A 25,657-nucleotide genomic window follows, 5' to 3' on the forward strand; every position below is an offset into this window, starting at 1 on the left:
AATGTGTAGAAAAAAGGAGGGAAATAAAGAAAAGATGTTGACGTCCAACTCCCTTTGGTGCAGTAGAATAAGATAATAACTTAACTTTTTACTTTTACCTAATAGTATAAAGTAGCCATTTCTACAACAACAAACCTATCTAATCGTTAAAACCCAAAATCAAAGTTTCGGGTTTTTTTCCACCTCAAACACAAAGTCCAGAAGCAGTTTCCAAATAGTAACAAAAGGAATTGTGTTGTGTTTTTTTTTCTTTAATCAAAGAAGTCAGCTTAGTCATCTCTGCTAACTTTAGCAGCCATTCGTCCCTTGTGGGAATCAAAATGTCCTTCCATTTCAATTTCCACCTTTGTTGATTTGAGACATCATTTGGGCTTTATATTAAGATAAACTTTTTTAAAAAAAATCATAAAAAGTCATCACCAAGGTAAAAGCTATTGAAAAAGCTCCCACCAAGTCCTGAATGTGAAGCAATGAGCAAAATTTCCGTGGAGGAACTTGGCAGGTCGCACAGCAGAAAATGTTATTCAGCTAACATGGAGAACCAATTGTGGTAATCAAAATGAAGCGCATAACTATTAACTACATCAGCTCTGTGTCATTATGCCGAGAGCTTTTTTTGTCATAGGACGCATCGGAACAGAGTTCCGGCACTTTTTTTCGACGGATTTTTCCAGAGTTGCGTTCTTTTCCTATTGTTGCCCTTCCTATCCTCGTTTGTTTTTGAAAATTCCCCGCTCGCAGTACGGTGCGAGCGGGGTCCCCTCCGGGCGCTGTCTGCCTCCTCTAGGAGGAGCCATGAGGCGCCAGAACACCACAGCCAGAGCGTGGCTTGATTGGCCAGGTTGGACCATGTGGTGTGGAGGCCGATGGTGGCGGTGGGAGACACCTAAGCGTTAAAAGTAATCTGTTCGCTGACAAAGTTTCAACTTTAATTCGTTCCAAGTCAATATCCATATTAAACTCCAAATGTAATTTTTTCCACCTTGTTTGACAACTTCTTAAAAATAATTCAGCCTTTTACAAGCAACCACATTTTGTTTTATTGGGCCAATTTCACTCCACATAGAAAGCTGACATTTCCACTCATTAAACTAAATGGGTACGCCAGTGGTAAACGTCCCAAAAGATTAATAAAATGCCTTCTTGTAATTTAAAGCCACACAGTGCATGGTAACATTAATAGTATTAACTTACCTTGAACAAAATCCTAGTCTTTTAGATACACTAAAAATTGAAGTTGGTTTTTTTTTTAACTATATAAGGTAAACCTTGTAGGGTAGACAAGGTGGGTTGTATGACGCGTGTGAGTTCCCGCAGCACCTTTTTTTTTTTTACAAAAAAAAAGCACTGACTATGCCTCATCAACCTGAGCTGGGAAAGGACAAATCTGGCCCCGGTTATAGTCAAGCATCAAAGGACAATTAAGTTAACTAAAATCAACCCTAAATATTAATTACGTGTTTGATATCACCTGTGATTTCATAAGCAGAGTGGGAGGTGGAGGGAGGGTTCTTGCAGTTGGAAAATAGGCTTTGATTGTGGATTCCTTTATAGTTTGCAAGATCAGATATGTATAAAATTATGTCTGTTCAGTTTAATGGCTTAACAAGTTGGGACAAGTTAATTGTCCCAAGAACCCAGTGGCCTGTTATCAAAAGATTGGTTTGATGAAACAGACAAGAAATAAAGCCAAAATGTCCAAAAAGTCCTTACTGACTCAGCCTGGTGTCCCCACTGAGTCAGCATGGACCAGCAGATGCCTTCAAGGTGTTCTTCAGGTCAAGCAGGAGAAGGATCTCATCTTGGTGCCTGGGATTTAAAACATATCTCCTGCGAATTCATCGATTATCAGTTGTGACCAAGAGCCTAACAATCATTTTCTTTCCTTCTTTTAACTGTTACACCATCCACTCCCAAGGTTTCTGCAGGTGGGTGCAAAACCTCATCAGGCAACCCCATCCTAGAGTTTCAACTTTTTATTACTTTGTTATTTAAAGTATGAAATACAAAAATACAAAGAAAGAAAATGAAAATAATGGGAAAACAGGGCAGGGGAAGGGAAAAAGGAAAATATGTAAGGGAAAGGGGAAAAGAAAGGGAAAAAAAACATTTAACTTCTTTTTGGTGCAATAGAATAAGTAAATCCCATCCTAATTGCAGATAATCCTTGACTTGTGATCAGTTATTTAATGACCGTTTGGAATTACAACAGCCTCAACTGAACAAAAGACTTCTGGCCATCGTAAAGTGTCATGTCAACCCCTCCATGGTCACATAACCACATTTTGGGCACTTGGCAACTGGCTCCCATTTAGGAGGTTGAAGGGTTTCACTGTCACATAACCATGATTTGCAATGTTTTATATTCGTATTTTCATTTCAACATTTGCTCTAATCTGGAGTTTACATAGGTATACTTATTTCCTTTTTTGTGTGTGCCTTGTTACTGCTTGTTTGGTAAATTAGCCAAAGTAAAACCAGAAGAAATGCTTAATTGAGTGTTTTTAGGCAAAGTTGAAAAACAAAATCTCCAAATTGAGATTTACTTATTAATTTTTTATGCCATCCATCTTCTCTACAAGGTGATTCTGCACGGCTTACAAGTTATAAGATTCACTGCAGCTTTTTGATAACCATGTAAAAAAAGAGTCACCACTGCCTGATCCTGATTTCCTGGTGGCCTCCCATCCAAGCATTAAGCCTGACCTCGTCAGAGAGTTGAAAATCAACCAAGCTGCTGTCATAAAAGTCATATTATTATGGTCTGTTGTATAGTCAGCCAGATGTTCAGACTGGATTTGGCTTTTTTGTCCACCTTTTGAGTCCTTCCCAATAACCTGAGATAGGCAGATGTTACTGTCTGATGGTATTAAAGGTATCATCGCTGGATGTAAGCTGTTCCAGGTAAAGTTGCCTTTTGCAATTGACTGAAAGTGGTTTTCAATGCCGATAATATTCCACTGGCACTCTCGATGTTTTGGGATTGCATCCAAGGGATTATTACTATTGGTACTATATTTCCACACAGAGACCTTGTCTGGTTATTAACATTGATGTCCCTTTTTTTGCCAGTCATTCTACTTTTATTTACAGTTCTTTGTATTTTGTAATTTTCTCCAGCACTGTGCTTTCTTTTCTATTCTGCTGTCTCCAGATGCTGTCACATCCTGAACGGACCTTTATTGTCAAAGTACATGTATACATTGAGATTGGCTGAGCCTCCCTTCGTGCCCCACCCCCAACTCACAGTTGACAACAAACCCACCATCTTGTCCTCTGTGCAAAACTTTTTGTCTTTCTTATTACCAAGTTTGAGGTGTTGTGTGGCAAATGCTTATCTGTTTGAACTTAGCTTCCACATTTTCTATTCAGTCAGTCTATTTTGTGGTCCCACCAGTCCTTGCTTGTAGTTATTGTGGTTCATCAGGTCAGCTTGGATTTTAGTTCAGACTGGATTTGGCACTTTCATCCACCTCTCAAGCCCTTCCCAAGGACCTGCAATAGGCAGGTGTTGATGTTTTATGGCAGCGAAGACTTCAGTTCCCAGAATTCCCCAGACAGCCAGGTTGAAGTCCTCCGGTCTTAAAAGTTGCCAACGTTGAGAAACGTTGTTTCATTTATGGTGCTAGAGAGGTATGGTTGCAGGATATGAGCTGTATTTTGCAGTTAACTGATAATATTATTATTGTCCGCTCTGCAAGGCTTGTGAGTTATAATCAATTTCTGATGCTTATTTCATTCTCTTGCCAAAAGATTCCCCAACATCCTCTTCCAAGGTAAATTTCCCAGTTTAGCCCTGGGCTTCCCTAAAAGTCTCCTAACCAAGCGCTACACCAGCCTAACTTTATTTGGCTTTTAGATATCAACCAGGAATTGCTGCCAGCTGCGGTACGAGAAGAGATCCGCACAGCGGCCTCGTCTGGTCATTAACGATGGTATCCACTAATCCAGGGGTCTTCAAACTTGGCTCTTTTATGACTTGTGGACTTCAACTCCCAGAATTCCTCAGCCAACATGCCTGGCTGAGAAATTCTGGGAGTTGAAGTCCACAAGTCATAAAAGGGCCAAGTTTGAAGACCCCTGCACTAATCCATTTTGTTCTGAACTCCAAAAAAAAAAAGAAGCAAAAAAAAAGGGCCTTCCGCCACACGGCCTCGGTTTCCCAGAAGCCTTTTGCGCCGCCCTACGGCTAACGCAGAGGACTACATTTCCCAAGAACCACCGCGGCAGCCAACGCTGCAGTCGGCGGCCGGCGGCTCAGGGAGGAAGGGGCCCAGCGGCCGGGCTGCTATGGCGGCCTCCTGCGCGGAGATTTTGCGGAGGGAGTTCCCGGAACTCGACGGAGAGATGTTCGAATATGTGACCGGTGGGTGAGGCTGAGGCGGCGAAGGATTAGGCCTCTGAGGTCGGCTTAGGCCTCGGTTCCCCGTTCCCAGGGTGGCTGTTCCGGCTTCTGAAGAGGGTCGTTAGGCTGCGCCGGCGGTGGAGCCTCCTCAGGGCAACTGGAAGGGAAGGAGGGACCGCTCGAACATCGCACGATGGGATCGGAGGATCACGAGATTTCTGGATCTCTTCCACCCCCACCCCCCAGTATATTGGTATCTCCTGCCTGTATTCTGGCCCTTGTGGTCCGCGGGTCCCTGGACTAGTCCATGCCTAGAAAAGGGGGGGACGCCTTTTGCCAGAGGTTGCTGTCCAGATCAACGAAGAATTTGCGCTTTCCAGTACAGGTAGTCCTCGACCTACGACCGCAATTGAGCCCCAGATTTCAGCTGTTAAGTGTCCCGTTTTTCCGACCTTTCTTGCCACAGCTGTTAAGCGAATCACTGCAGTTAATTACATTAACAGCACGGTTGTTAAGTGAATCTGGTTTCCCCCCCCCATTGACTTTGCTTGTCGGAAGGTTGCAAAAGGGGATCGATCACATGACACACACACACACACACACCCCGGACGCTGCAAGCGTCATAAATAAGAGTGGGTTGCCAACTTTTGATCACGTGACCATGGGGATGCTGCAAAGGGTCGTAAATGTGAAAAACGGTCATAAGTCACTTTTTTCCCAGTGCTGTTGTAACTTCGAATGGTCACTAAACAAACTGCTGTAAGTTGAGGACTAGCTGTATGTAAGGCTGGTTTTGGAAGCCAGAAATTGGGCAAAGAGGAGACAGAGAAAGCTCTCTCTCCAAGTTCTAATCCTGGTAAAAGCACCTTCCTGTTGAGTTCAACTGCTGGCAACTTCTTCCATCCTTTCCTGAGATTTCCTAGTGGTCTCCCTTCCTGGGACATTTTTTTCCACCTTTAGGAGTATGGGGTGAAATTCAGAGCTTGAGGAAAAAGGGTTGAATCCCAGGGCCTAACAACTCAATTCAGATGAGTTGATGAACCAACTTATAAGTCCATCTTATTTATTAACTTTCCATACCTAACAAGCAGTCTTTCTCAGTCTTACAACTTTAAGATATGTGGACTTCAACTCCCGGAGTTTCCCCAGCTAGCCATGCTGGGGAATTCTGGGACTTGAAGTCCACATATCTTGCCAAGAAACACTGATAGAAAGCTGCATTCTCTATTTTTTTTAAAAAAAAACTTCTGGAGTTTGGGTGGACTCAACCCCTCCCACCCACCCCCACACCCCTGAGAAGAAAGCAGTATCAAAGCATTTCACATTTACTTAAAAAAAATAGAGATTTCCAGGTGGTCTAGGAGAAAGGTAAGATCAAGTTTGTTTTATACAGGAGCTTTACTCGAGATGATTTCATGGGTGTCACTGTGAGGTTTTCTTGCCAGCAATACAGAAACGGTTTGATATTGCTTTGTTTTGAGATGGTTTTTCAAACTCACTTATCGGCTGTGTCAGGACCCACCCCAATCCACATCTTAGGAAATAAGGACTCCTGGATCCAAGTTTGTCCAAAAGGAAAAGTTTACTAGGATGAGATCGGTTGTGGCAATACAAGACGGGATCTGACATTGAGTTACATTTCAATACTATATAAAGCATTCCCCTTTCAACCCCCTCCCTTCAAATCCATTTGGTCAGGCTCACTTCATTTACTTAGGTGTCGGGCCCTTTCGTGGGAAAGGGAAATCTCCTTATGTTTATTGTTATGGCTTTCTTCCTTTCAGTTCCAAATGGAGATGCAACCCAGATCTCTCTCCCCCTGTTCCCCCCAGATCAAAAGCTTTCCTGGTCTTTGAAAACAGCCTATTGCAATCTGAATAACCATCCTCTTCCCCCACCACCACCTCGGAGAGATGGCAGAATCCCGAGAATAAGTGCAATATTCTAACCATACATTTATGAAATGTGATATAAATGGATTCTGACATGCTGTCATATTCTTGCTAGCGTCCCATCCAGATCAGCAGGACCCTGTTAAACAGGCAGGTTCTTGTGTCTGCAATTTGCTCATGGCACAAAATCTTTTATCTCTTAAGCGTTTTGTCAGTTTCTCTCCCAGCCTGCCCAGAAGGTTTCACGGTAGGAAATTCTGCTCAGAAGTGGAAGATCTGGTTCTGATTAGAAGCTGCCCTCCTTTCAGCAGGGGTGCTGAACAACTTACGCCATCCACCCTCCCAGCTATCTTGACTGGAAATTGGTTTGAAATAGATGTGTGTAAGTGGTTGGCAGTCTGTGGGTTTGTGAGCAAAGGCCATCTTATGGAAAGAGTAAATTTATTGGCAAGAGTAAATTTATTGTCAACGTCTCTTTTACCATCAGTTCTCACAACTCTTAACGGCTGTGGCTCTCCAGCCCTCTAAAATATGGAGATAATGGTGCCATATTATTTATTTATTTATTTATTTATTTATTTATTTATTTAGTTTTCTATACCGCCCTAAGGGATGCGGTGGCTCAGTGGGTTAGGACGCTGAGCTTGTCGATCAGAAGGTCGGCAGTTTGGCGGGTCGAATCCCGAGTGCCGCGTAACAGAGTGAGCGCCTGTTACTCGTCCCAGCTTCTGCCAACCTAGCAGTTCGAAAGCACGTAAAAATGCAAGTAGCAAAATAGGGACCACTACGGTGGGAAGGTAACAGCGTTCCGTGCGCCTTTGGCGTCTAGTCATGCCGGCCACATGACCACGGAGACATCCTCGGACAAATGCTGGCTCTTCGGCTTTGAAACGGAGATGAGCACCCGCCCCTACAGTCAGAAACGAGTAGCACGCATGTGCGGGGGAACCTTTACCTTTACCTTTATACCGCCCTATTCCCGAAGGACTCAGGGCGGTGTACAGGGCAATATTTAAAAGACAATATAAATTAAGATAAAAATAGAATTTAAAAAAATTAAATTAATAATAGCCCAACAATAAAACAATGTTAAAATTTTAAAACTAAAACCCCCCTCAGTCTGGGCCGGATAGATCAAAAAGCCAGGTTTTCAGGTCCCGGCGAAACGAGCACAGGTCGAGGGCAGTCCGGAGTTCCACAGGTAAATCATTCCAAAGGGCAGGCACATCCACAGAGAATGCCCTCCCTCTGGGGATCACCCGCCGGCATTCCCTGACCGGCGGCACCCTAAGGAGGCCCTCCCTATGGGAGCGCACAGGACGATGGGAAGTTGATGCCGGCAGCAGGTGTTCCCTTAGATAGTCATGCAGTAGGTCATAAATGTGAAATGATTTATATACTCAAAAGCACCGGATAAATGTAAGCAGATATTAGCTGGGTGCTCGTAAAGCAAGTCCAATATCTTATTCCAGAGTAGACGTTCTCATGTATTTTTAGCCTGTGACCTCTGTAAGAAAAATTTGAGCACCAATGTGAAAAGCTCATACGTTACAATGGAAGAAATACCATATATTTAAAAAAAAAGAGTATATGTGTGTTTTCCAAGGGTGCTATTCCCTAATTTTTGCTGCGTCTATATTTTCAGCTGTCGATCTCAACTTAAGTATTTGGCGGATTTCTTTTCGTGTTTCATTTTCACCACAGTTCAGTAGTTGCTTTCACTGAAGCAACTCTTATTTCAGTTAGGTTTTTGTTGAGTTGAATTCAGGGTACTAAAGCTCTGCGATGCTGCTTTTTGTTTCAAGACATGGATTCTGCTCTTCCAGGCCCTCTGGGTTAAATCTGTTTCATTTTCAATACTGTAGTTCAAATCTGCACTACAGGTAGTTCTCAACTCACAACAGTTGATTTAGTGACTGTTCGAAGTTACAACGGCACTGGAGAAAGTCACGACCTTTTTTCACACTTAACGACCGTTGCAGCATCCCCATGATTGCGTGATTAATTTTCAGATGCTTGGAAACTGACTCATATTTATGATGGTTGCAGTGTCTTACGACTTTCTGACAAGCAAAGTCAATGGGGAAGCCAAATTCAAGCCAAAATGAGATTCTTTCCCTCCTCCAAGCATTTTGCTAGCTAAGCCTATAAAACAGTGTTCTTCGACCTGGACAACTTTAGGAAGTGTGGACTTCAACTCTTGAGTTCTTCAGCCTGTATGCCTTTGGGTCTCAGCCTTGCACACTAACACTTGTTTTTTTTCTTGGCAGGGGTCCTGCACAGTGGCAGCTCAGATTTTGAGACGGTGGACGATCTCTTTGAAGCCGTTGGCGAGCTCTTGCAAGATGTGTCCCGAGACTCGAAAGATGACGTGGACATCCGTGCAATCTGCCAGCGTATGTTCAACACCCTTCATCTGTAAGTTGCCTCTGATTAAAAGGGGTTTGTGGAGAACAAAACAGATAAGCTTTCATTTGTGATGATGATTTAATATATAAAGCAGCCACTAGAGGTCCGGAATCCACCCAGAACCTTTGGGAAGAACTTTAGAATCCAACCAACATTTACATGTCATAGCAATAGCATTTAGGCTTATATACCACCCCGTAGCACTTTACAGCACTGTCTGGGTGGTTTAGAATATAAGCATTATTTCCATATTTCCCCCAACAATCTGGATCCTCATTTTACCAATCTCGGAAGGATTGAAGGCCGAGTCAACCTTGAGCTGGTCAGGATCGAACTCCAGGCTATAGGGCAGAGTTTACCTGCAATACTGCACTTCAATTGCTGCACCAGCACAGTTTATTTTAATTGTACGTACCAAGGAGACCAGGATACCCGTTATTATGGTACTGACTGCAGAAGCTTCCCCGAATGCGAGAGAGGTTTACAACGATGGGATGAGGAGCTGGGGGGAAAATCTGGAGTGTCGTTCTGTAACAACTCTTGTATCTGGACAGGGACAATGAAAACTCTCCGAGCAGCCGGCAGGTTCTTCTGGATGCCCCAATTCAGCTTTCTAAGATCACTGACAATTATGGTGAGTAGTGTAGCAGTGAAGCCTCTTGCATTTACAGGGCTCAGAATGGAAGAACTATGTGGATCCTATTCATTTTTTTACCTATAATCAACCAGACGTCACTGAGAGGCATGTAGTTTCCTTCTCTTGGGATTGTATGCTTTTAAAAGGATCCCAAAAAAAATTGCTTCCAGAAAACAACCCAAGCTTTTCAAGACTGCCAAATGAATCTTGGGGGAGGAGGGGGGAGAGAGGAGGAAATAAGGTAATCCTTGGCTTACGATCACATTTAAGCTTGGAATTTCGATTGTAAGTCATTGCAGTTATAAGTTGAGTCATATGTGACTGGACTTGATTTTGCAACTATTTTTATGAAAAGCAAGTTGTGGAAACAACAAGAAGTATAATCGGTGGGAGAAGCAGGGGAGGATTTTACACAGATTTTGAAACACACACACACACACACACACAGAGAGAGAGAGAGAGAGAGAGAGAGAGAGAGAGAGAGAGAGAGAGAGAGAGAGAGAGAGAGAGAGGCTTGATGTGGCTGCCATGTTGCAGCATGCCAAACCTAGAAATATCAAGGTAAGACAGAGTAGGGTGACCTGTTAAATATCTGATGTGATAAATGCATCAGTAAGTTAATGTTTCCATATTTATTGCCTATGACAGTGTTTCTCAATCTTGGCCACTTGGAAGATGTCTGGACTTCAACTCCCAGAATTCTGCGGGGCTGGCTGGGAAATTCTGGGCCTTGAAGCCCAGATGTCTTTAAACGGCCAGGGTTGAGGAAACACCGTCGTACGCATTTTCTTATAGAATTAAGTGGGAAAAGGATCTGAATTCATGCTGGGATTCTTGAAGCAAGAATTTTTATTGATTTATTTATTTTTGTCGGTTGCAGATTCTAACTTGGACTTGTTGCCAGGACTGCTGTTGAAGAGAGATCAAAGTTCGGTAAGGGTGCCATCACGGCAGTTTTTGTTACTATTGATCCCCAACAATTGAGCCTGTAGGTTTCAAAGCTGGATCTCTCACATTCTGGAACATGGTGGGGAACCTCTTAGTTGCACCAGCTAGTATTGGCTCCTACTGTGGGATGCTGGGAGCTCCAAAACCATCGGGAGATGCACCAGCTCCCAATCTTTGCTTCGGGGCTCCAGGCAAACAGTTTATTTTTGCCGTCGTGCTTTGGCCTTTTTGTCCACAGAAACAGAATTTAGTTATGCTGTCATCCTTGTCATCGCAATACCGATGGAGCCCACCCCCAAAAAAAACAACAAACCCCAAATCAAACTCCTTGTAATAAGAGCAGACCAAAAACAGGTAGTCCTCAACGACCACAGCTGAGCCCCAAAATTTCTGTTGCTAAGTGAGACCGTTGTTAAAATACAGTTTGGCTGCATTTTGTGACCTTCCTTGCCACAATTGTGAGGTGAATCTGGCTTCCCCCGTTGACCTGGCTTGTCAGAAGGTCGCAAAAGGTGATCAACCTGACACACACACACCGGGGACGCTGCAACCATCGTAAATATGAACCAGTGGCCAAGCGTGTTGAGTTTTGATCGCGTGACTGCAGGCATGGTGCAATTGGTTGCGAGTGTGGAAAAAAAGGTCACGAGCCACTTTTTCCAGTGCCGTCGTAACTTCAAACAGCCGCTAAGCAAACGGTTGTAAGTCGAGGACTACCTGTCACCTGCTTATCCTCTTCTTTGAACTTCTGTCTGGCTGCTGGTGGGTATCTCTGCTGTTTGCTTTTGCTTTTCCTTCTCCTTGCTTTGTAGATGGTGAATGCCAAAAAGTTGGAGAAAGCCGAGGCCCGCCTTAAAGCGAAGCAGTGCAAGAAGCAGGAGCGAGATTCTGTCAAATCTGGGAGCCCATTGTGAGTGAAGGGCGATCATCTTTGAACGGGGCACCTGTTTCTGAACATCGGGAGGATCTGCCAAGAACTAATTGCAGCAGATTCAGTTTCTTAATGCCCAGGTCTTTCTGCTGGTTAGGGGGAAGAAAATACAGTAGACCAGGGTGTGGCTGATATAAAGCAGGACAGAGTGGTATAGGAATAGGAAATTAGAATAAGAATAGAATAGAATAGAATAGAATAGAATAGAATAGAATAGAATAGAATAGAATAGAATAGAATAGAATAGAATAGAATAGAATAGAATAGAATAGACCTTTATTGTCAAAGTACAACATTTGTACATTGAGATTAGCTGAGCCTCCCCCCGTGCTCCCTCCCCCCAACACACAGTGACAACAAACCTCCATCCTACCACACCATGTGAACCAACTACACCACACACCAGCCTCCCAAGTCAATTCTGCCTAAGTTCACAGAGATTATATCCCATTCAAAAGCCTAACAGCCCACAGATAAAAGCTGTTTTTCAGCCTGTTGGTATGGCTGGCTATACTCCTGTATTTCCTACCCGATGGTAGGAGAGTAAAGAGATACCGTCCAGGGTGTGAATCATCCTTGAGAATCTTTCTCACTGTTCCAAGGCAGCGAGACCTGGCAATGTCATCCAGTGGTGTCAGGGCACAGCCCAACATGTCTTGTGCTGTGCTCACTACCCTCTGTAATACTTTCCTGTGCGCGGCTATCAGACCTGGTACCTCTTTTGGAGGCCAAAAAAATAAAAATAAGACTGGATCTTATTTTTGGGGAAACATGGTATGCAAATGTTTTCCTGGCTACAGCTTCCACCTGCTCTTTAAGCAGGAGCTGCACATCCAAGAAAAACATCAAATTACACACCTGTCTTGAGTGGGAAAGTGCTGTCCCATCCAGCTCTAAAGATGGAGAGTTCCTAGATGGGGGAGGGGGGAGTCCAACTACACACAGCCATTCAGTCTTTTCAGGATTAAGCCACCATCCATATCCTTGTAGCTTTTAGATATTGGAAAAAGATGCTGATGATGTCACCTGAGTAGCTGAGGGTCAAGATGTATAATTAGGTAACAGCATACTGAGGATGGGTCCTTCGGGAGCAGCCCATACTGAGTCCTTCGGGAGAAGGGCGGTATATAAATAAAATTAATAATAATAATGGCTCAGCAGTTAAAAATATTGAGTTTGTCAGCTGGAGAGCCGACAGCCAGAGTTCGAGACCCCAGCAACGCACGATGGGGTGAGCTCTCGTTCCTTGCTCCCGCTCCTGCCCACCTAGCAGTTCAAAAGCAGACAAATGCAAATAGATAAATAGGTACCTCGGCGTATAGTATGGCCACTATGATCACGGAACTATTCTTTGGGCGACGCTGGCTCCCTTGGCTACGAAACAGAGATGTGCACCACCCCCTAGAGCCGTGGTGGCAAACCTATGACACGCGTGCCACAGGTGACACGCAGAGGCCTCTCTGGGCACGCGCGTCGCCACCCCAGTCCTAGGCCTTCAGCTGGGTTTTATAAAACATTTTCGCTTTAGGCCTCGGCCGCCGTGTGCAAAAAAAAAAAGAAAATTTCAACTTCTCGTGGGAAAAAAAAAGATCTCGCAAAGTTGGAATTGATTGATTGAACTTTTTAGTCCCACCCAGTCTGCCATTACCACCGTAGCCACACCCACCCAATGGGCCATGCCTACCTGGCACCCAGTGATACATAAGTGGGTTTCGGGTTGCAGTTTGGGCACTCGGTCTCTAAAAGGTTCGCCATCACTTCCCTAGAGTTAGACACGACTGGGCAGGGGAAAACCTTTACCTAGCATATGGAGGATATCTGGCCCCAAGCCAAGAGATACCTCAGCCAGGATTTCCGTGCAGACATTAAACAGGGACCGAACCGCATTGTGTGCATGTGGGAAACTGGCCCTTCGAACAAAAGGGAAGGAACATGTACTCTGCCTTGCCTTAATGGTTGTTTCTGATTTTGTTCTGGTTGTGGCAGGGTTCTCGAAGAAGCATCCGCCAGCCAAGCTGCCAGTAAGAAAGAGAACCGCCTAGAACTGTCAGGCAAGAACAAGTCCTATGACGTACGCATTGAAAACTTTGATGTGTCCTTTGGTGAGCGGTGAGTCTCCATGTTAAAAAGAGTCATGCTCTGTAGCATCTTTTGATTTGGCGATTTAGACTTTTTTGAGGATGGCCCTGTAAACTAAACTCATGGTTACACCTAGCTTACACCTAGTAAGCTAACTCGTCGTTACCCCAACCCAAACGTCATTGCAGAGGAAAGATGTTAGTATTTCTGTTGAACAGAGCTGAGTATAGCTTAGGATTAATGCTGGATTTTGGGGGAAAAAGTCATTTATTTATTTAAAATTATTTATTTAAAATTACCCGGCACAAATGAGGTGTCTAAAGATCGGTCTCGAAAACGTTGCGTTGTTTTATGCACCGTGTACAGTTGTCCTTTGTCTCTCCTCTTTCAGGGTCCTCCTCACAGGAGCAGACCTGAACCTGGCTTACAGCCGGCGATACGGCTTGGTGGGCCGGAACGGGTTAGGCAAGACCACGTTGCTGAAGATGATCGCCAGCCGTAACCTGCGCATCCCCTCGCATATCAGCATCCTTCACGTGGAGCAGGAGGTGGCCGGGGATGAGACGCCAGCCCTGCAGAGCGTGCTGGAATGTGACACGGTTCGCGAAGGGCTGCTGACGGAGGAGAAAGAGCTGACCGCCCTGGTTAACTCTGGAAGGTAAGCTTGCTCCCGAGGAAGACCGTCTAATTCAGATGCAGAACAGAGCTAGTTTGGCCACTTACAAACTACCATCCTGCTTTTCTGTCTTTTTTTTTCCCCTCCAGGGGAGTAGGCACAGAAGGGGCTCGACTGTCCGAAATCTACGCCAGGCTAGAAGAGATTGAGGCAGACAAAGCCCCAGCAAGGTAAAACGAAACTCTGTAGGAGCAGATACAGTTCTGAACTGACATGCTCGATAGTCGGTGAATTCTGGTAAAATAGCAGACTTGCAAGATCCAGGTCTAAAAGTCTCTGGATAACGTGTGAGTAGGAAAAGGCCATTTCTCCATCAACCAAGATCAATACATTTGCACCAAGAATGCAAATTTCCTAAATCCCAGGTGAAAATTAGCTGCTTCTCCGGTTCGCTAAAAGTACGGGTACCACCTGTGGTACATTGGCACCTGGCAGGTGGTACGTGACCATCCTAGAGAAGTGGTAGCGGGGGAGGGGAATGAGCTGAACCGGTGGCAGCACCACACAAGCCTGAGCGAGAGACGGCTGGAGCTGCAGGGCTGTCTGGGCTCAGCGGAAGCGCCAGGATCAGCACTTCTTCAAGGCTGTCAGGGCTCAGCAGAAGTGGCAGGATCAGCGCCAGGCTCCAGCTGGAGCTCGGCGCTGAGCCCAGTGCTTCCGCTGAGCCCAGAAGAAGCGCCGATCAGCTGGAATCTTGCAGCATCACCAGGGTCTTGTGATTTACATTCAGATGCTTGGCAACTGATTCATATTTATGACGGTCACAGTGTCCCAGGGTCATGTGAATTGACCAAAACCTGCTGCAACCACCCAGCAGAGGGGGGGGGAGATAAAAACCAAACACCCCCGCTGCCAATCCTCAACAGAAATGCTCACAACAATGAAAACCTCGGACAGAAGAAAGAACGCCGCCAGGCGGGCAGGCAGGTGTCTTGCTCGGCTGTGGCTTGGGGGACACTCTTTTTCAGTGCCATTGTAACTTCAAACAGTCACTAAGCGAACTGTTGTAAGTTGAGGACTACCTGTACTTCATCACTTTTTTTCCTTTTTGGGGGGGTCATCAAGTTTTTGACACCTTGCTAGGCGACTGGTGGTACTCATGTTGCCTAATCCTAAAAGTGATACAATGGGTGAAAAAGTTGAAAAGCCTTGCTCTTACGTACAGTCACCCATGCACTTGTGACCTCTCGCCTTGACTACTGTAACGCTCTCTACATGGGGCTGCCCTTGAGAGCCACTCGGAAGCTTCAACTGATGCAGAGTGCAGCTGCACGGACACTTTTGGGGGCCTCCCGATACTCCCATATCACACCTCTCCTCCGTGAGCTGCACTGGCTTCCGGTTGCCTTCCGAGTGAAATTCAAGGTGCTAACAATGACATACAAAGCCCTACATGGCATGGGTCCGGACTACCTACGGGAGCACCTTCTGCCAACGTCAACACCCCTCCGTCCTGTGCGCTCCCACAGAGAGGGCCTCCTCAGGGTGCCACCGCTCAAGGAATGTCGGCTGGTGGCCCCCAGGGGGAGGGCATTCTCAGTGGGTGCGCCAACCCTCTGGAACTGCTTGCCTACCGAAATCCGGACGGCCCCCGACCTCCGCACCTTCCGGCGCGACTTAAAAACTTACCTGTTCCAGCAGTCCGGCCTGGCCTGATAGCTCTTGGGGTCTCAGTTGTTTTTATTATTGTTTTTTACTATTGTTCAACTGTATACCTACCTTACTCTATACACCACCCCGAGTCCCTCGGGAGAAGGGCGGTATATAAAAACAAACAAACAAACAAACAAACAAGTAAATAAATAAATAAATAAATAAAGCAGAGGTTCCCCAACCTTTTGGGCACCAGGGACCGGTTCTGTGGAGAAAGGTTTTTCCACGGACCAGAGAGTGCATGGTTTTATGTGCTGCCTGCATTCCCCTAGATGCGGCTTTACTTGTTTGTGCGGATCGGTTGCTGGCACACCGTGGCCTGGTACTGGTGGTCCACAGACCGGGGATTGGGGTCCCTTGCTCTAAAGGAAAGAATACAGGTAGTCCTTGACTTACAACCACAGTTGAGCCCAACATTTATGTCGCTAAGCTAAGCAAAACAGTTGTGAAGTGAGTTGCGCCCTTTCTTACGACCTTTTTGCCACAGTTATTAAACAGAACACTGCCCTCGTTGTTAAGTGAATTTTGCTTCCCCCCATCGACTTTGCTTGTCGGATACCGACTGGGAAGGTTACAGATGGTGATCACATGACCCCAGGACAGTTCAACCGTCATAAGTTGGGGGGGGCTTTTCCACTCACCTCTGGCACCAACAGCCCCACCCAGCCGGCCCACTTCTTTCTGCAGCTGAGAACGGAGCTCCGGCCTGTATTTCACAGTCAAAGGCCTTTCCAGAAGGCTAGGTCTTACTTTCGGGAAAACTCGGTAGTCGTTGCTGACTACAGGGGGGGGGTGCTCATCTCCGTTTCAAGGCCATTGAGCCAGTGCTGCCCGAAGACATTTCCGCGGTCAGGTGACCAGCATAATGTCGCGGAGCACTGTTACCTTCCCGCCAAAGTGGTACCTATTTATCTACTTGCACTTGCGTGCTTTCAAACTGCTAGGTTGGCAGGAGCTGAGGCGAGGACGGGAGCTCACCCATCGCAGGACGCTCGAGTCTCGAACTTGGGCCACCAGCTTTCCAGCTGATAAACCCAGCGTCATAACCCCTGAGTTGTCAGGTCGCCCTTTGTGGCTAGTGCCCTTACCCTAAATCACTCCTACTTCCAATCGATTCTTCTTCCAAGTTCAGATGCCTCCGCCTTTCCGAAAGCCTTTCCGAGTCTCTTTTCAGAACACATCCGGAGTGAGCGCCTAGTCCAGATTCTGGGATCTAGAAATCACACTTCTTTTCCTCTTCCTCCTGCAGAGCGTCCGTTATCCTGGCTGGGTTGGGTTTCAGCGCAAAGATGCAGCAACAGACCACCAAGTAAGTGGGCTTTAGCCAAGACTGATTTTTTTTTTCCCTTCTGTGATTTGAACGATGGGATCCTAGATATTTTTTTTTTCTTTTTGATCTTGCCTACTGCTAGGTGCTGGGACAGAGGGGCGCTTCCAGAGATAGGAAGCTTGGTAGCTGTCCCTTCACATTACAATTGTGATAGAATTGGGGAAGTGAACTTGGCCATCTCTGACACCAACCTTTGAAAAATGTAAGGCGACCTTCCGTATCTACAGGCAAACTGGGGTCCGGCTGGCCCAGGGGAACTGACCTCTACTTTATTCCTTCTCCTTAGAGAGTTTTCTGGAGGTTGGAGAATGAGGCTGGCTTTGGCTCGTGCTCTTTTTGCCCGGTGAGTCTCCAGGATCTTCGTTCCCGCTCAAAATACTTTTCCGGAAAATGGGTTGATAGTAAGAGTGGCGAAGTCAAAAGTCAGTTGAAGTCTTAATCCTGATTAGCTGTGTTGAGCAAGGATCTAGAAACAGACTGCGTTAGGTGGGGGAAGATGAGAGTACTGGTAATCCTTGCCTTACAACCATTTGTTTAGTGATCGAAGTTAAAGGTAAATGTAAAGGTTCCCCCATGCATGCATGCTAGTCGTTTCCGACTCTAGGGGCCGGTGCTCGTCTCCGTTTCAAAGCCGAAGAGCCAGCGCTTGTCCGAGGACGTCTCCGTGGTCATGTGTCCGGCATGACTAGACGCCAAAGGCGCACAGAACGCTGTTACCTTCCCACCAGAGTGGTCCCTATTTTTCTACTTGCATTTTTACGTGCTTTCGAGCTGCTAGGTTGGCAGAAGCTGGGACGAGTAACAGGCACTCACTCTGTTACGCGGCACTCGGGATTCGACCCGCCAAACTGCTGACCTTCTGATCGACAAGCTCAGCGTCCTAACCCACTGAGCCACCGTGTCGAAGTGATCAAAGTTACAAAGTCTTGAATTCACACCAGTTGCCAAGCGCCTGACCGTGGGATACTGTAAAGGTCATGTCTGTGGAGATTCTCCGCCATCCAGGTCATGGCTGTCCCAAAGATGCTTTTTCAAGGAGGCAACGGGACTTCCTTGTTTTTCTTTGAAGACGTTTCGCTTCTCATCCAAGAAGCTTCTTCAGCTGAATGGTGGGGAATCGAAGGATTTATATTCTTTGCAGTCATCCGGTCGTTAGCATTCTTTCTGAGAATCCTTGAGGCCACTTGGAGGTTTATGTGTGTCCTCGGAGGCACCTTAATTCCAAGGTTGTTTCACTCCTTGATTGATTTCAGCAGAGCTGAAGAAGCTTCTTGGGTGAGAAGCGAAACATCTTCAAAGAAAAATTAAGAAAGTCCAGTTCCCTCGTGAAAAAACATCTTTCGGTCGTATGTCACTTTTATCAGTGCCGTTGTAACTTTGTAGACCAGACATATCAAACACAATGCTGATGCGGCCCTCCATGAAATTGAGTTTGACACCCCTGCTCTAGACAAATGGTTGTAAGTCGAGGACTAACCTCTATGTGTCTTGTGCACAAACGATACATATCAGTTGGGGATAATTACAGTTTTTAAGTTGTTCCAGAATTTAAAGGACAGAAAGAAAAAGAATGCTTAAATCATGGACCCCATTCTCCTGAGAAATTGGAAACTTTTTTTTTAAAAAAAAGTACAGGGGCTTTCCATTGCAGTGAGAAAAATCAGTCTTATCCTGCAGCACAAAATTAACGTCTCTTTCTTACTGACCTTTCCAGATCACCCCATTTCTCATTGACTAAAAATACATTCATCTTTTTTTAAAGGCCCATGTAATGAATTTTCTCAATTTAAAAGTTGGACAGAGTTCTTTTTTCCCCCCTCAAATTCTAGGTGTTCACCTATGAATTTGAAGCTAAGTCACTTGATTGTGAGAATGATCGGCAGTATATAAATTTAATAATTAAACATTAGAGCAGTTTGCCAAGTTTTTCGCAATGGTATAAAAAGTGCAGACTTGTATCAAAATCGCCCGGCATGAGGAATTTTAAGAATGTCCCCGTCAAAGATAACTGGACTTGAATGGACTAGTTGTGATTGGCTTTTAGTGATGATAATGAAACTGTGGAGAGAGCAGAGTTATTGCAGAGAAAGCCGTTGTGAGAAATTTACTATCAAAGCAATGCCAAAGTAGAATTTATGATTGCTGCGCTAATAATACTTCTGTCTCCCTTTCCCCTTCTGCTGATTTTAATTTTCCCAGGCCTGACCTTCTCCTGCTTGATGGTAAGTCTTTTCTGGATATATGTAGACAGAAAGGAGGAAGGGGTGTAAACCCACCTCAAAGAATTATCCAGGGCAGGGGTCTTCAAACTTGGCCCTTTTAAGACTTGTGGACTTCAACTCCCAGAATTCCTCAGCCAGCATGCCTGGTTGAGGAATTCTGGGAGTTGAAGTCCACAAGTCATAAAAGGGCCAAGTTTGAAGACCCCTGATCCAGGGCATACTGATGTAACCTTTTCCCCCATCCGCTGGTGGATCGCTGATCTCCCAATTGCTCTGAGCCAGTGTTTCCAAATGGCTGTTACTTAGAATTCTGGGAAGTGAAATCCACGCACACCCAACGTTTGGGAAGCTCCCTAGATTGGAAAACTTTGCTGCAACCATTCCTGGCAAATGGACGCATGCGACCCGCCAGGATTTGTGGCTAATTTTCTTGCAGTTGTCAGAATTATATTGGCATCTCTGTCACAAGCTGGCCCAAAGTTGGAAGCCTCTATTGTAAGGGATAACTTTGAAGATTTAATTGATTAAATAGAGCTGGGAGGGACCTTGGGAGGTCTTCTAGTCCAACCCACTGCTCAAGCAGGAGACATACAATTTGAGACAAGTGGCTATTCCAGTCTTTTCTTAAAAACCTCCAGTGATGAAGCACCCACGACTTCTGAAGGCAGCTGTTGCACCAATTAACTCTCCTTGTTGTTAGGAAGTCTGTCTTTAATTCCAGGTTGCTTCTCTGCTTGATTAGTTTCCATCCATTGTTTCTTGTTCTGTCCTCTGGTGCTTTGGAGAATAGGGTGACCCCCCCCTTTGTGGCAGCTTCTCAAATACTGGAATATTGTTATCATGCCCCACCTATTCCTTCTTCTCATTTAAGCCTTGCTCAGGCACCCATGTAACAAAGTAACCCGCCACCCCAAAATCGGCTTAAATTGGGGGGGGGAAGGTTAATGAGGAAAAAAATGGATTCCTAAGCCTTTGCAAGATTTTAGGCACCCATTTCATCAGGTAAAAAAGCCTCATCAATGTCCACCAAAAAGCGTTAGCTCCACCCGCTCCTTAAACTATTTCACAAGTGTTACATAGGAGCTATCTTAAATTAACTCATTTTCTTTGTTTGGCTTTAGTCATGTTCCAGCCTTATTAGAACTGTTGAGGCATTGTTTCTTCAAGCTGTTTAATTCAAAATTTGGCCATTGCATCGTGAACGTTTACCATTTGGTTAGTGACCGTTTGAAGTTACGACGGCGCTGAAAAAGTGACCTATGACCATTTTGCACACTTACAACCCTTGCAGCATTTCCCACAGTCATGTGATCAAGATTCCGACGCTTGGCAACGTGACTCATATTTATGACGGTTGCGGTGTTCCGGGGTCACGTGATCCCCTTTCGCAACCTTCTAACCAGCCAAGTCAATGGGTAAACCAGATTCACTTAGCAATCGTGATACACCTCTGGCAGGAAAAGGTTGTAAAGTGGGGCAAAACTCACTTAACCGCTGTCTTGCTTAGCAGTGGAAATTTTGGGCTCGATTATGGTCGTAAGGTGAGGACTACCTATACCTCTTTCCCTGTGAATTTTGCCCAAAAGCACAGGGTGCTTAACTGCCTTCTTTCAATTCACTTCCAGAGCCAACCAATATGCTGGATGTGAGGGCCATCATCTGGCTGGAAAACTATTTGCAGGTCGGTCCAAAATTGGGAATATAAGTACTTCTGTTTCTACTGGACTTCGTGCTTGAGGTGGAAAAAAAATGAAACTTTTGATTTTGGGTTTTGCTGATTAGATTGATTTGTTGTTATAGAAATGGCTAGCTTATACCATTAAGGAAAAGGGAAAAGTTGTGGTTCGACGTTAATGCTTTATTCTACTGCAACCGAGGGAATCAGAAGTCAGCGCCTTTTTTTTTTCCCTCCTCACTTTTCTTTCCCTTTTTCCTCCCCACTGTGTCCTACTCTTTGCTTTTGTATTTTTCTATTTTATCCTGTAATTTAATAAAATGTTAGGTAAAGGTAAAGGTTCCCCCGCACATGCATGCTAGTCGTTTCCGACTCTAGGGGCCGGCGCTCATCTCCGTTTCAAAGCCGAAGAGCCAGCGCTTGTCCGAGGACGTCTCCGTGGTCATGTGGCCGGCATGACTAGACGCCAAAGGCGCACGGAGCGCTGTTACCTTCCCACCGTAGTGGTCCCTATTTTTCTACTTGCATTTTTTTACGTGCTTTCGAACTGCTAGGTTGGCAGAAGCTGGGACGAGTAACAGGCGCTCACTCTGCTATGCGGCACTCGGGATTCGACCCGCCAAACTGCCGACCTTCTGATCGACAAGCTCAGCGTCCTAACCCACTGAGCCACCGCGTCCCTTAATAAAATGCTACAAACAGCCAAATTTGGAAAGCCATCCACGGTGGAGGGGGGGGGGACAAGGGAATAAATAGCTAAAGAGCTTGGGACTTTTAAATCTGGCTGAGGCCTTCATCTTGCCCCCCTTTTTCGTCTGGGCCCTTCCAGACATGGCAGTCCACCATCCTCGTTGTGTCTCACGATCGGAACTTCTTAAACGCCGTGGCCACCGACGTCATCCACCTGCACTCGCAGCGGCTTGACTGCTACCGTGGGGACTTCGAGAACTTTGTCAAGATCAAAGAAGAACGGCTGAAAAACCAGCAGCGCGAATACGAGGCGCAGCAGCAATACCGGGAGCATATCCAGGTCAGAGAGTGGAGTGGCTAGCTGTGGAGCTGATGCTGATCCAGCGGTGCCAATATAAAATAGGATAGGATGCATGCTGTATAATAATAATATGAAGTTGGAAGGGACCTTGGAGGTCATCTAGTCCAACCCCCTGCTCAGGCAGGAAACCCTATACCATTTCAGACAAATGGCTGGCCAGTCTGTTCTTAAAAACTTCCAGTGTTAGAGCAATAGGATAGGATGCATGCTGTATTATAATAATAATAGTAAGTTGGAAGGGACCTTGGAGGTCATCTAGTCCAACCCCCTGCTCAGGCAGGAAACCCTATACCATTTCAGACAAATGGCTGGCCAGTCTGTTCTTAAAAACTTCCAGTGTTAGAGCAATAGGATAGGATGCATGCTGTATAATAATAATAGTAAGTTGGAAGGGACCTTGGAGGTCATCTAGTCCAACCCCCTGCTCAGGCAGGAAACCCTATACCATTTCAGACAAATGGCTGGCCAGTCTGTTCTTAAAAACTTCCAGTGTTGGAGCATTCACCACTTCTGGAGGCAGGTTGTATGATGTGCTATATTGTATATGAGCGATGGGATGGGATGGTGTGAACAATTCTTTAAAGGTTTTGGGGGGGGTTTTTACGCTGGGTACCAGACAAAAAGTGGGACTGTGTCTTCTCATGCGCTCCCCTCTGTGTGGCATTATCTAACCACAAAAGCCAGCTAAATTATTCGTTTATTCACTTAAATTTATGAGTCGCCCACCTCGCACAGAGATGCCACTTTACAAACGTCGAAACTTTATTAATCTTCTTCCTATTTTTCTCCACAACAACAATCCTGCCTGGTGGGTTGGGCTGAGAGAGGATGTCACCCAACCAGCTTTCATGGCTAAGGCAGGACTTGAACTCACAGTCTCCTGCTTTCTAGTCTGGTGCCTTTACCACTGGACCAAACTGGATCTCTTATTACAAATTAAGTTCTAAGTCTCTGTAAGCTATTAAAGAGACTGCTGTGATTTTTTTTCATTCTGTTTCAGCTTTATTCCTAGAGTAGACCAAAAGCTTAGATTTCTTTTTCTGCACCCAGCAATAAGAACATTATAAATAATATTTTGAAAACTACACCTGCCCTTCATATACACACAGAAATATACTTTCTTCAGCCTCCACTGTATATCATCCTAATGCTTTGTTTGGCTATCAGAAAGGGACGGGATATCTGAATCATTTCTTATTATCGCTTCAGGGTGTGCAGTTCTGAAAAATCCTTCTGTTCCAAACCTCTGTGGCAACACTCACATAAATAAACTAGTTTGGTTCATTGGCTCAAAACTTCCATTTGCCAGACTGTGTCTCTGCAGCAGCTGATGCGTCCTTTTGCATAAGTGAATCAGCTCTGCTTTTCCCCCACAGGTCTTTATCGATCGATTTCGCTATAATGCAAACAGGGCGTCTCAAGTTCAGAGCAAACTCAAACTGTTGGAGAAGCTGTGAGTATCCAAAAGAAAATGAACATCTGGGTGGATTGCCTAGGCCAGGGGTAGGCAGCCTTGGCTCTTTTATGACTTGTGGACTTCAACTCCCAGAATTCCTGAGTCAGTTGACTCAGGAATTCTGGGAGCTGAAATGCACAAGTCATAAAAGAGCCAAGGTTGCCTACCCCTGGCCTAGGTCTATTTAAGAATTGATCATTTCAGGATCACACAGACTGAGGAGCTGATTTAGAACAGTTTCATAAACGGCGGTTCAAGGCCTGCTCATGGCATACACAGCATTAGTCTCAAAATGTATAAACTCCAGTGATATTTTACACTAATTAGTTCTCATTATTTGGATGTATTTTTTTGGATAGGGGAAGATTGCTCCTTGACACATTTCAGCCCCCAGATGTCTCTCATTCATTGTATTATCATTAGAGCAGTAAACAGTGTTATCAACAGTATTCAGGCAAAGGCTTATCTCTTTAAAGGAGGGCTCTCCAAATTTGGCAACTTTAAGACTTGTGGACTTCAACTCCCAGAATTCCTCGCCCAGTCAGGCTTGTTGGGGAATTCTGGGTGTTAAAGTCTACAAGTCTTAAAGTGGCTGGGGAATTCTGGGAGTTGGAAGTCCTGAAGTCTTGAAAGTTGTCAGGTTTGGAGAGTCTTGCTTTCAACCTTACTTCCGCTGAAAAATATATCAACAGGGTGTTTGTAGAAATAGAAAAACGTGAGCTGCTTGCTTAAATTTGAGGAGAACCTGATTTTAAGTTCCACCAACCACTGTCAAAAAAACCAAGATCATGGCATCCGGCCCTCTCAATTCCTGGCAAATAGATGGGGAAGAAATGGAGGTAGTGACAGATTTTATTTTCCTGAGCTCCAAGATCACTGCAGATGGGGACTGTAGCCAAGAAATTAAAAGACGCTTACTCCTCGGGAGGAAAGCCATGGCAAATTTGAGACAGCACACTAAAAAGCAGAGACATCACCCTGTCAACAAAAGTGTGTATAGTCAAGGCTATGGTCTTCCCAGTTGCAATGTATGGCTGTGAAAGTTGGACCATAAGAAAGGCCGAGCACCAAAGAATTGAGGCCTTTGAACTCTGGTGCTGGAGAAGACTCCTGCGAGTCCCTCGGACTGCCAAGGCGATCAAACCGGTCAGTCCTAGAGGAGATCAACCCTGACTGCTCTTTAGAAGGCCAGATCCTGAAGCTAAAACTCAAATCCTTTGGCCACCTAATGAGAAGGAAGGACTCACTGGGGAAGAGCCTAATGCTGGGAAAGATTGAGGGCAAGAGAAGAAGGGGACGACAGAGAATGAGGTGGCTGGATGGAGTCACTGAAGCAGTAGGCGTGAGCTTAAATGGACTCCAGAAGATGGTAGAGGACAGGAAGGCCTGGAGGAACGTTGTCCTTAGGGTCGCGATGGGTCGGACACGACTTCACAGCTAACCAACAACAACAAACCACTGTCAAAGAAGTGGGGGGGGGGAAATAAATAGGGATTTCTGATTCAAAAGACTAGAAATAGCTAATTGGTTGGTTTTAGCCCAATAATTTCTCTTTATCTCTCTTCCTCTTGTCTCCACTATTAGGGGGTTTGGAAAAAAATTTTTCGGAAATTCTAGTCTCCCATAAAAGATGAAATAAAGACCATCTCAGATGATCGTGTTAAATGGTTTTCATACTGAACCAAGAGAATAGTGAACTCTTTTTTTCCTGTTTTTGAAATCTTTTACACTTAAAGGACAGAAATTGGGGGTGGGGGGAATAACCTGTAAAGGAAAATAAGCTCTTTGAAAAAAAATAACCAAAATCCAGTGAATATAGTAGTTCTTAAGGGCTCGGTCCTGAGAATTTATCTGCTTCCGAGTGGCTGCTTAGTGATTGGAATATTTGATAACCTATCTTTTACTGCAACAAGACTGATTGGTCCCTTTCTTTCTCTCAGGCCAAAACTGAAGCCAGTGGACAAAGAATCTGAGGTGATAATGAAGTAAGTAAATCATGATGGGCACAAAGAAGCCCAGTTTTCTAGTTTCTCATAAGAAAAAAAAAGGGCAGATGTCTTCTTACTCACCTGCCTGCTTTCTCAGACTTAGCAACCACTCATTCAACAACAGTGGTAAGTGAGTGATACTTATAACCAGTCTTGAAAGTTCTGGCCATTGCATCATCCTGCAATCAGGTGATCGCCATTTGGCTGGGGAATTCTGGGAGTTGAAGTCCATGCCTCTTAAAATGACTGAGGTCGAGAAATCCTGCCTTAGGTTCACCCAGCCTCCGGACTTGATTTGCAAGACAGCAATGGTGAGGTCGGCCTGTCCTGTGTGGATTTTATAAGGATTGAATCGAGCTACTTCA

The 25,657-nt window shown here is 45.2% G+C and overlaps 1 protein-coding gene across 3 annotated transcripts in view; it reads left to right on the plus strand.

The window, feature by feature from the left end:
- The first annotated feature begins 4,237 nt into the window (after positions 1-4,237).
- Positions 4,238-25,657, plus strand: part of ABCF3 (ATP binding cassette subfamily F member 3) — a 33,335-nt gene continuing 11,915 nt past the window's right edge. For all 3 annotated transcript variants that reach the window (XM_083363935.1, XM_083363936.1, XM_083363934.1), the window contains exons 1-15: positions 4,238-4,366; positions 8,508-8,655; positions 9,201-9,280; positions 10,164-10,216; positions 11,044-11,141; positions 13,149-13,271; positions 13,633-13,899; positions 14,007-14,087; positions 16,820-16,879; positions 17,187-17,243; positions 19,100-19,122; positions 20,748-20,803; positions 21,627-21,827; positions 23,225-23,301; positions 25,245-25,289. In XM_083363935.1, coding sequence (XP_083220061.1) covers positions 4,291-4,366; positions 8,508-8,655; positions 9,201-9,280; positions 10,164-10,216; positions 11,044-11,141; positions 13,149-13,271; positions 13,633-13,899; positions 14,007-14,087; positions 16,820-16,879; positions 17,187-17,243; positions 19,100-19,122; positions 20,748-20,803; positions 21,627-21,827; positions 23,225-23,301; positions 25,245-25,289 — 1,445 coding nt within the window. In that variant the 5' untranslated portion in view covers positions 4,238-4,290. The remainder of the gene's footprint in view (positions 4,367-8,507; positions 8,656-9,200; positions 9,281-10,163; positions 10,217-11,043; positions 11,142-13,148; positions 13,272-13,632; positions 13,900-14,006; positions 14,088-16,819; positions 16,880-17,186; positions 17,244-19,099; positions 19,123-20,747; positions 20,804-21,626; positions 21,828-23,224; positions 23,302-25,244; positions 25,290-25,657) is intronic.

This window comes from Vipera ursinii (assembly GCF_947247035.1).
Source record: "Vipera ursinii genome assembly, chromosome: 5".
NCBI classification, from domain to species: domain Eukaryota; kingdom Metazoa; phylum Chordata; class Lepidosauria; order Squamata; family Viperidae; genus Vipera; species Vipera ursinii.